We start from the raw sequence: 11,312 nt of genomic DNA on the forward strand, positions 1-11,312 counted from the left end.
CAATCTCAAATATAAGTTTAAGTTGAACAATATACAGGTGATTTATAACTTGTATCGTGCACTGTGTCATTTGCATATTATTTATTATATCATTTTTACGACTTCGCAACTTATCACCTTGCTTTTATTTTAAATTATGGATGGATCGTCTATTTTCTACGACAAGCCTGGACTCACTTTCATTTTTAAGGAATTTTACAGGATTTCCAGGGGGGGCTTTAAAATTTAAGGACTGTCCAGGAACGCAGAGACCCTCACAAAGCAAGTCTTACAAAATGAATGGTAGCGTCGTGTAACAACAGCAGCATTAAGAGGTTGCCATAAAGCCATTATGGTGATAACCGGGAGGGCACATTGTATACATTTTGTGTATTTCGCTCACTGCTTTAATAGAAGTTAGAGCACTCTGAGATTGTTGGGCAGTCTCTTGCGTAATATAAGGGGCGTTCACTGTGGCACTATGCTTCGCTCATGGTATGTATTGCCGTTGGAGTGCTCTGGTGAGTCCATATTTTCAATCCTCAACAATGTGTAACCGTACTCTCTGTGCCCAAGTTCAGAGGTTGCCATAAAGCCATTATGGTGATAACCGGGAGGCCACATTGTATACATTTTGTATATATATATATATATATATATATATATATATATATATTATATATATATATATATATATATATATATATATATATATATATATATATATATAATATATATATATATATATATATATATATATATATATATATATATATATATATATATATATATATATATATATAAACAGATTACTTCAAGTACAAAGTAATGAAATCTATTACTGAAGTTTCATGCATCTTGCAATCCTCAGATAGAGTGAAAGGATTTCTAGCTCGACACTCTTACATCAAGGACATCTGTATACTTCGATATATATATATATATATATATATATATATATAATATATATATATATATAACACTAATAGACAATGTCTACCGAGTCCCACTTCTTTTATATATATATATATATATATATATATATATATATATATATATATATATATATATATATATATATATATATATATATATATATATATATATATATATATATATATACGAACACTGATAGACAATGTCTACCGAGTCCCACTTCTTCGATACATACGTCTACGCGCCTCTGTTTAAAATTCTCCATATTTGGCCCAGCTTCTTCATTTGAACTGAAGTAAGCTTTAATACTACAATCACTTTCTGAGGAAAACTGCTTTTCAATCTTTATCTCTTATATCTTCCTTTCTGGATCAAAACTATTAGAAGCTACCCAAATTTGCGGCGATTTCCGATGCGGTTTGTTGTCTCCGGAGTTTATCTGCCGCTGAACGTATCGAATGTTTTCCTAGTTCCTAGATTTATTTAACTTACAATAGTAGGATTTCATTCCACGCATGCCGAGTTTGAACGTTGACATTGACATGTGCTCATTGGGCAAGAGTAATTGGTGAGTCAAATGAGCAACGTCATTTAAATCCAAAATGGCCGAGTGCTCGCCTGAGGAGCGTTCATATTATTAGCTTCAAATCCATGACCTCTGACAAGGGTCACAAACTGTGACACCGTCGAAGGATATTACTCACTACAGCTACTGATACGTGTCAAGGAAGCAATAGTAATGGGGTTCTCTTTTTGAGCTCACCCACCAAACATGAATTAGGGAGCTTTTCTGTTTGAGTCACATATTAGGTTGGCTGGGGAAATTGTATCTATCAGCTCCGTTCTTTACATGTAATCCGATGAATTCCGAAGAATTATTGGATGATTCCGATGACGGCAAAACAAGGCTGCTCGAAGGTCACATGTCTGCAGTTGACCCGGTTAGTTTGTCAGACGATAATCACGGCGTGGATCTTTGGAATAGGTATGTTTTTCGTTGTGTGAAGTCAGAGCATGGAGGTATAATAGACGGGTTTTACCTCCATGGCCAGAGCCTTCCTTAATTTCACAGGCACACGTAAATTATGTCAGCATATCCTCGGGCACACTGTACACGTGTACCCGACGTTACGTGGCAATCTCAGTGTGAACACAGGTCTGTTGTCATATCCAGACTGCACTTTCGTTAAAGCTACCTCCATTGTTACAATATAATAACACCACGACCAGCTGCAGGTTTTGCATGATTGAGCGCCCGCGGAAGGCCTTTTACGTGACTATATTTTGTGATACCAATGTAAGTCGTATATTTGAATCACTAACGTTTTATAATTTTAATAGTGGATGATTTTGTTATGAATGACCTTGTTTATGAAAATAAGTCACGTTATTATATCTGTGACAAAAATCCAAATGGCCTCCCCATCACATACGAATTACATAAAACGATATTAAATTGGCAGGAATACTGTGGAGCACACGTAGATAAACATTTGGCTGTACTATTTTAATTCCAGACAAAACGTGATTTATGATGTCGTTCGATTGAGGTGGCTTGTTCCTGTTGTTCCGACGGCCTGTCAAGGCCAAAGGCGCGTGGAGTTGCCAGTGTGGTATACGTAGCGGTATACCAATCACTGAACACAAGCACTCCACGTCTAAGGTCCAGTCCTCCTTGTCCGATCCACACATATGAAGTTCGCCGTGCATACAACTGGAAACTGAACCAATTCGGTCACTTTAATTTTGTATCAAGCCAGTCAACTATCAGATCTGACTCGAACTGGTCCAGTGCAAGAGGGGCGTATCTCCTATGCTTTAACACGGGCGACAAGCCACCTTGCACTGGGCCATCAAATTATGTTGTTGGTTTTCACTTCATTTTCGAATTTGTAAGTGCTGGTTTCTTCTAAAGTGTCGGTAATTGACCGAGGTTTACAGGCTTTAGTCTGTTTCTACCATGTTTGCTTTAATACATGCATCGAATCAATTCAAAACACGTGTAATTGATAATTTACATACCAACATGACTTCTAAACCTTGGCCCGTGTAGCCTTCGCATGCTAAAGATACGCGCGTTGTAATGTATAAAGCTCAATGCAGTTCCGAGAAGATTATGTTACTCACATGCTCATGTTATTGTTGTCATCGGTGCCATAAATAGCACTCTTGATTATGTTAAAATAAATTTATATCATCACTTTTGGCTTATAATACACGACTAAAACGTTCAAATATAAGGCCTTAATGGACGTCCATCGACTGTTACTTATAAAAATTGCTGTTTCAGACCCCAAAAACTTTATAATTTTGGCTATGGTATGAACATCAATGACCTTCAGGAACTTGGCGTCACTAGCACAGTGCAATTATGGTTTTTCACTTTCCCTCTGGGAACAGTAATGAAAATATCAATATTATGAGAAGTTGCAGCTACTGTTCCTCAAGTTCCACAGAAAAGTAGGCCCTAGCGCGCGTGTGAACCGATACACGACGGCCACCGTGACCCCAGCGTCACATAAGTGTTGCTTCCTTTACAGAAGGTCAACAATACTATGGGGTGCTGCACTTTTCACGTTGACCGCCCTGACATACGCGTGTCGTAACTGCATGCCTATCAGCGCCGTGGCGATGTCGACGGAGTTCGGCTGGGACAAATCTGAAACGGTAAGTGCGCTGTCGATAAACGTTGACTTTTGGTAAGAGGAAAAGTTGCTAGCAAAGCCACAGTCGAATCTTGAACATTTGCGATGTTACCATTAGGGTAGTACAATCCTCGAAAGTGAAAAACTTTAAAAAATGAAAATTTCGAACATTCTCTTACCAAAGCAAGAATAAGAGTCGCGGTTCACCGTGCAAAATGTCGTACTACAGAGACAAATTTCCTAAGATTTCCCGATATTTGAAATTCAAAATTCAAAATGGCCGCCATCCCTGTGTTAACTCTATGGTGACAAGTGAAATTTTTGATTTTCGAAAAACTAAGACAGTGAAAGCCTTTCTTTAATCAAGAGCTTCAAAATGAGCCCCTACAAGTGGTAGATCAGAAGAGAATTGATAAAATTTGAAACCCCGAACTTCTCAGTGTTCCCAACGCGCGTACTACCTTAAGACATGCTAAATACTGAATCGTTTGCGTTAACAGGGTCTTGTGTTGTCTAGCTTCTTCTGGGGATATGTCACATCGCAGATACTTTCTGGAGTTCTGAGTGATCGCTACGGCGGCGATCAAGTGGTCACCATGGCTTCCATGATCTGGGGTCCCCTGACCATCATATACCCCTTCTGTGCCTATGCATTTGACGATAAGTCATCGCAGCTGGCGTTTATCGTTGTAAATAGAGTGATTTTCGGAGTAATGACAGGTGAGTATAAGTTACCATACCTCTTCAAATACCTAACCTTTGTTTTGCATAAGAAGAATACATGTAATTCGGTTATACGTTGACATTGCTAATTCTTTATATACGCTGCGTAAGTTTAAAGTTCCCTAGGTTAAAGATATCTTGGGCTTTATCCGACTTATTTTGTTGTAAATCTGCCTACCTAAAGTCGTTTAGCTATGTAAGTGAATTGATTAAATACTATACCCAGATTATAGACTTTTGCTACTTATCAGATTTCAATCATGTAAGCCATCTTTGATGAAACACTGGCACTTGTGTCAATTTTTAAAATATTTTTAACAAACTACTCTGTCAAACTAGCAAGCTTTAATGTCAATAATGCGAACTCTTGAGTGGTTATTGCTTGTTTTTGCGTTTTGTCTGATTCACAAAATAATATAGAACACTGTGTTTAACAAAAACAAGTAATTGCAGTAGCTTTTTCCAAGAAATACAGAAATACTGCACTAAAATGTGTATTAGAACTGAACAAAATGGAAAGGCCATACAGTGTTTTTGTTGTTTGTTTGTTTGTTTCTTGCGTTTAACATTGATCGCTTTAAAGCAACTGCATCGTTTACAACGATTACTTTGTTGCGATGATGTATCATGCCATATCATACGGATGAAAAAATATTCCAATTGCCTGTTGGTGTTCTAGCGAAACCTGGACTCTAACATGGCGGCATTGCTCTACTATAATGGGCTTGGGCTTTACCATAAAGGTAGCACGCGCATCAACATTGCAAGACTTAGACTTTTCTCAAACTTTCCGTAAGAAAACTGTATTCCTTCCCCTTTCGAAGTCAACAACAACATTGGGTGCAAAATTCGGTACTAGAGAAAAAATACCCAGTATTTACCGATACTTAAAAATTCAAAATGGCTGCCATCCCGTTGGTGACTCGACGGATGGGGCAAGACATTTTCAATTTTCACGCAAATAAGCCAGTGAACAGTATAATTACTTACTCCAAGAGTTTCAAAATGAGAGCCAACAAGTGTTAGACGCATCGCAAAAGTTTGAGTGACGGTATTTCTGTCGCCGACGTGCATTCTGTCTTCTTTAAAGTCACTGAAAAGAAATGCCCGTTCTTAAAAACTAGTACAGACCTGCTCCTGAAGATCCTGCAGATCTCCCAATCACCATATGCATTGAAATGAGTACAAATTAATAATGAAAGTCATTTCCAAGTGTACGATATCATGGGTATTCTTATATACACTTCTTATTGATGAGTGTTCTTACTACTTTTCACAGGGTTCCATTATCCAACACTTACGAATATAGCCGCATCAAGAGTCGTAAAACAGAATAGGTCTTTCTTTTACACTGTCATAAACTCAGGCACTACGGTAGGGTAAGTAAAAAAAGACGAACCAGTTCGCTTTTCAGGCAATCAAATGTCATTTGAATAAAAGTCATAACAATATATCTCTCTTATGAGACGTATTTAAAATGTTTAAAACACAAATATTCAGTATAAAGATCTATGAAAGAAGAAACCTTCAGCTTATTTCAACCGAAGTAACAATTGTGTCATCCATCCATCCATCCATCGGTCAATCCATCCATCCATCCATACATACATGCATGTACGCATCAAATATATTATTTAACTGATTATTTGCTCATGTTTTCGTCACAGGAATATTCTATCTGGGAGTGTAGGGTCCCTCTTGTTAGGATATTACGGATGGCATGTCAGTTTCTACCTCTTCGGCACGGCGGCAACGGTTACCTCAATCGCAATACGAATACTTCTGATGGGAAAGAGGTGCCTACACCCCTGCACGAGAATTGGGATACCTGAAACAAACAGGCTAAGCAAACGGCAGAAATGGACGGTTTTATTCAAACACAGAGCCTTTTGGTGAGTGACATATTTCAAGAGTACACAAATAAGCTTAAGTTGCTACAGCCAGTTGTTCAAGGCGTACCTCTGGTAGCTGTGTAAATGCCATTAATGTAATTGATGAAAGATCATTACATTTTGTAGGGCAATGGTCACTGCCAGTGTTTGCATAACAGGCACGTATCTTTTAATGGTTTCCTGGTTGCCAACATACTTTGAAGAATCCTTCCCAGGAGAGAAGGTAACTGATTAAGTATTGATGAAAACTGCAACTTTTAATGACGTTTTCCTATTGTTATCGATACAGCAAACTGTCGTGTAATTGTATGCGTCAGGAATTTTCTCGTGTTCTCTGGTCAGGTCATGGCTAGGGCTAAACAAGTATGTGGTCACATCTTAAGCTCATTAAGACAGGTCTTAAAACTTTAATAAAAACTTTCAAATATCTTATTCCAAAATGTGTGTGCACCCCGTAGTTCTTATACACTTACACTTACGTTTGTAATTACATCATTATTTTGTTTTTCATTCGCACACTCCCGAGAATGTATTCTAAAAATATTCGTAGAAGTAGCATTTTTACAGTCAGTGAAAGCACGTCCTATTTTCGACGTACATTTACAGGCAGGATTGGAAAATGCCATGACATGATTCCGGCTTGAGCAGTATATTTGTTATCTAAATTTGATTCAATTTGAGTTTTCATCGCATACAATTACAGGGCTGGGTCTTCAACGTGTTACCGTGGGCGATCGCGTTCACCACTGAATTTCTTGGTGGATGGGTCGCCGATAGACTCATAAGAAGTGGAATCAGTACTACAGCCACGAGGAAATTTTTACAAGTAAGTCATGACCTTTGAACTTTGAAACCGTGACGACCTTTGGCATACAGGCATTCACCCCCGAATATGATGGTTACTTTAAAGTTATCACAAAAATGAACAAAATGCGTTTTCGTGATGGGCAGAATCATGTACCTTATTGCACGCACTCATCTGAATTCAGCAAGTAAACATTCGCCCGTTATGTTCAACTCCATGGACGAATGTTAACGTTTAGTTATTTTACTACGCACTAATTATGTGCAGAGTCAAACAATCAATGCTGACTGCCTGCTAAAGAGAACACATGTATGGCAAGCCAAGTGTTGCAAAATTCGTGAGTTTTATGTTTATGTTCATGAAAAGCATTTTTGTGTTCATAAAAACCATGTTTATATTCATGAAAATTATTTTTGTGTTCATAAAAAACATTTTAGTGTTCATGAAACACATTATTATGTTATGAATTTATGTTTATGTTCATAAAAACCATGTTTATATTCATGAAAATTATTTTTGTGTTCATAAAAAACATTTTAGTGTTCATGAATTCCATGTTTATGTTCATGAAAACTATTTTATGAATTTATGTTTATGTTCATAAGTTTCATGTTTATGTTCATAAATGTCATGTTTTTGTCCATAAAATCCGTTTTTGTGTTCATAAAACTATTTTTGTGCTCTTGAATGTATGTTTTTGTCCATAAAATCCGTTTTTGTGTTCATAAAACTATTTTTGTGCTCTTGAAATTATGTTTATGTTCATAAAGTTTACGTTTATGCTTATGAAAACATTTTTGTGTTCTTGAATTTAAGTTTATGTTCAAGAAACCCATCTTTGTGTCTATGAACCATAATTTTGTGTTTATAGTTTGTTTTTATGTTCATAAAATCTCATGTTTGTGTTCCTGAAAACAAATCTCATGTTTGTGTTCCTGAAAACAAATTATTTTCATGATTTCGATGTTTATGTTCATTGAAAAACATTCATTTGTTCATAGATTTTATGTTTTTGTTGATGAAAAACAATTTGTGTTCATAGATTTCACGTCTACGTGTGTGAACCATATTTTTTTTCGTAAAATCATTTTTGCATTCTAAAAAAAACATGTTTATATGCATGCACTTTTTCAGTGCTACGTGGCGCTCTGCGGCTCTCAGAGGTGGCCATATTATGAGAGACTGATTTGTGGCCGCAGTGTTTTTTTCCCTTCACCCTCCGAATACGCTGCCCATCAAACCGTCATCGCGGCATATCCCAAAATGCTAAAACGACACGATGATGACCCATTTTCTCGATAACAGATCCGTCTTAAGGCGCAAATCGCGCCCCTGGCATACACTGTAAAAAAATTTCTCTTGGAGTGTGCATCCGCCATGGTCAGACAACCATTGATCATCGCTGTGAAAGACAAACTTGCTATTAAGCCTATCGCCTGTTTCTGGGAATGTCTGGCAAAATTTAGGGCCCGACAGTGTAAATTACTTCAGTGCGCACAATCCCCTTTCACGAGTCCCAATCCACTTTGGCCAATTCAATTCACTTTAAATTTAGAGATTGCATTAAATCAGATAGGAACCTTACGGTTTACATAAGTTTCCTGGATGAAATACAAGGGAAGTGTAAAGCTCAAGCTGCCCATGGAATTTATCATCTGCCTTATCCTTATTAAACGAAAACTCCCTTTGTCGCACTTTGCTATTTCTGGTGGAAAGTTTCGACAGGGACTGAAATTCGCAACGGACAGTGCGTTTCTGTGTGTCATCAGATCTAACACGACGTTTATTCCGAGGAGAAACCGCGTGTTAGTTACGGACTGGTAATTACTCCATCACGTGATTTCAAACGATTTTCAAACGATAGTTTTATATATCTGCGAGCACAGGTCGCTGATTTCCCGGCTGCCAGGTTTGTTCGTCCCGGTTTGCTGTGGTTGTCTCGTATCACCAAGAGACCGCGGAGATTACAGAGATTATGTTTACGCGAGGCAAAATAACAGTAAAGGACGATCATTTGTTTTCTAGCCAGGGTGAAGTACACGTGCTTTCTTTGTGGCAAAGTTTAGTCGACGTCTTACCCCGTAATCCCTCAGCACGTTAGCAGAAAACATGCAACTATTCCAGGCATACTACTACTACAAGGTTTTCATGAACACAAAAATGGTTTTCATGAACATAAAAATGGTTTTTATGAACACAAAAATGGTTTTCATAATCACAAAAAAGTTTTATGAACAAAAAAATGTTTTTATGAACATAAACATAAAATTTAGGAACACAAAAATAGCTTTCATGAACACAAAAATGGTTGTCATGAACATAAAAATTGTTTTTATGAACACAAAAATAGTTTTTATGAACACAAAAATGTTTTTTATGAACATAAATGTGGAATTCATGAACACAAAAATAGCTTTTATGAACACAAAAATGGTTCTTATGAACATAAACATAAAATTCATGTACACAAAAATCATTTTTATGAACACAAAAATAGTTTTCATGAACATCAAAATTGTTTTGATGATCAAACATAAATCAGGAACACGAAAATGGTTTTCATGAACATAAACATGGAATTCATGAACACAAAAATGTATTTTTTGAACACAAAAATAGTTTTCATGAACATAAAAATAGTTTTGATGAACATAAACATGAAATTCATGAACACAAAAATGTTTTTTATGAACATAAAAATAGTTTTCACGAAATTTGCAACAGTACATGGCTTACATTTAGATTGGGCATTTCACGAATGTCAATGCTAAAATACTGTTGAACCACTGATGTCGGTACCGGCCTATGTCAATTTCGCCATCAATCATTCCAAGCAACTCTGATTTTCTTTCCATCGTACACACAATTTCAGTTTGCATTAACTTGTACCAGAACTAATAAACACCAAGGTTACTACGGGTACAAAAACACTTGGTAGAACTGCTCAGCGCTTTTCAGTTTTCTGATCCAGTTTTATATTTCAAACTCCAGTGTAAACAATAATGTTGCCGTTTACATGGAAGTCAGACCAGTTCCAATTTGAATTGTTTTGTCAGTATAAGTAAGAGTATTCCTGCATCTATCGATGGATAAATCACATATAAGATTCTTCCTGAGAGAATGACCACCAAACTATCCTGCAAAATAATATTTGTATTTCCTGAAAGCATGCTTATCATTAAATTTTATATATGAAGTTTTTTTATATCTCATTGGCTTTTTGGAACGTCTCTAATCCGTGGCAATTTTAGGCCAACCATATTTCTATGTGGAAATAACAGAAAGACATGATAGAATATGTCTAAATTGCATTTTATTACGGATTTCAGACCTAAGGAAATGACGATTTCAAGCAATTTTTACATAAATCTCTGCGAATTTGTGAACGAATTCTAAAATTTATATTGCGCGAGATGCGATACATTTTGCGCCCAGCGCAAAATCGAATATTGCAATTTGATACACAGCCCTTTATTTCGGATATGCGATTTTCGATATTGGTTTTAAACCGACCATGTTTACATTTCTAGTGATGATCCCGTCCCACTCAGACTGATACATTTTAGACAAAACATCCGGCCGCGTATACTTTCGACGGTTTCCTTAACAGCTGACGCCTAAAAAGCTGGCTTCTAGCGATCTTCCTCCCGTTGTGATACTTTCTGATAAAACGGTAGTATCTATGCTGAGACGCTATTTACTCGGCCTGAGGCTGATCTGAAAGTCTGGCACAAGGACAGCTATGGATCTAGAACAGTTGTCAGTCGATGATAGTTACGTAAAGGCACTTCTTAATCCCAGGAAAAGTAAAAAAGAAAGTAAGAAAAGACATCGAGCTGTAGAGAACGGCAAATCAATTATGTATTTATCAACCCCCATCAATTATTTCATTCTGAATAAGGAACGCATCTAGCCGAAAGGTAGGTACCATGAAACCTTGTCCACTCTTTCTCACGCAACTCCATAGCAGCTCTTTTAGGAGGGGGCATGGTGACCATGTACCATCACTGTTTCGGAAAGAAAGCAGAGGTACTCGTTTGTACGTAAATAAATATGCCTGACTGAAATGTTCATTTACGTTAAAGCTTATTATGGTTGGCATATTCGTCCGACTTAAGACGCCAGGTCAAAGACAACATAAAATCAAAATTTGATTAATGGACCTTCCTATTCTGCACCAAAGTTCGATATTCGATTTATTTGAAGCATATTGTAAAGCGATGGTCTTTGCATCTTCTCACTTATTTCATGCGAACAATGCATGTGGTAATAGTTTCCGAGTTTTGATATGCCAACTCTAGAACGACAATCACGGAAAGAAATATGACGGTA

The 11,312-nt window shown here is 36.9% G+C and overlaps 1 protein-coding gene across 4 annotated transcripts in view; it reads left to right on the forward strand.

Annotated features, from left to right (window-relative positions):
• Positions 1-1,518: 1,518 nt before the first annotated feature.
• LOC139133197 (voltage-gated purine nucleotide uniporter SLC17A9-like) overlaps positions 1,519-11,312 on the forward strand; it is a 37,694-nt gene continuing 27,900 nt past the window's right edge. For 2 of the 4 annotated variants that reach the window (XR_011552546.1, XM_070699636.1), the window contains exons 1-7: positions 1,519-1,900; positions 3,456-3,582; positions 4,061-4,280; positions 5,563-5,662; positions 5,951-6,175; positions 6,302-6,398; positions 6,879-7,001. Coding sequence is in view for 2 of the 4 variants with exons in the window: in XM_070699636.1 (XP_070555737.1) it covers positions 1,776-1,900; positions 3,456-3,582; positions 4,061-4,280; positions 5,563-5,662; positions 5,951-6,175; positions 6,302-6,398; positions 6,879-7,001 (1,017 nt within the window). In the remaining 2 variants the exon portion in view is untranslated. Of the gene's footprint in view, positions 1,901-3,455; positions 3,583-4,060; positions 4,281-5,562; positions 5,663-5,950; positions 6,176-6,301; positions 6,399-6,878; positions 7,002-11,312 lie in introns of those variants that run through there. The other 2 variants (XM_070699633.1, XM_070699635.1) reach the window with 2 other exon arrangements.

This window comes from Ptychodera flava, chromosome 5 (genome assembly GCF_041260155.1).
Source record: "Ptychodera flava strain L36383 chromosome 5, AS_Pfla_20210202, whole genome shotgun sequence".
NCBI classification, from domain to species: Eukaryota; Metazoa; Hemichordata; class Enteropneusta; family Ptychoderidae; genus Ptychodera; species Ptychodera flava.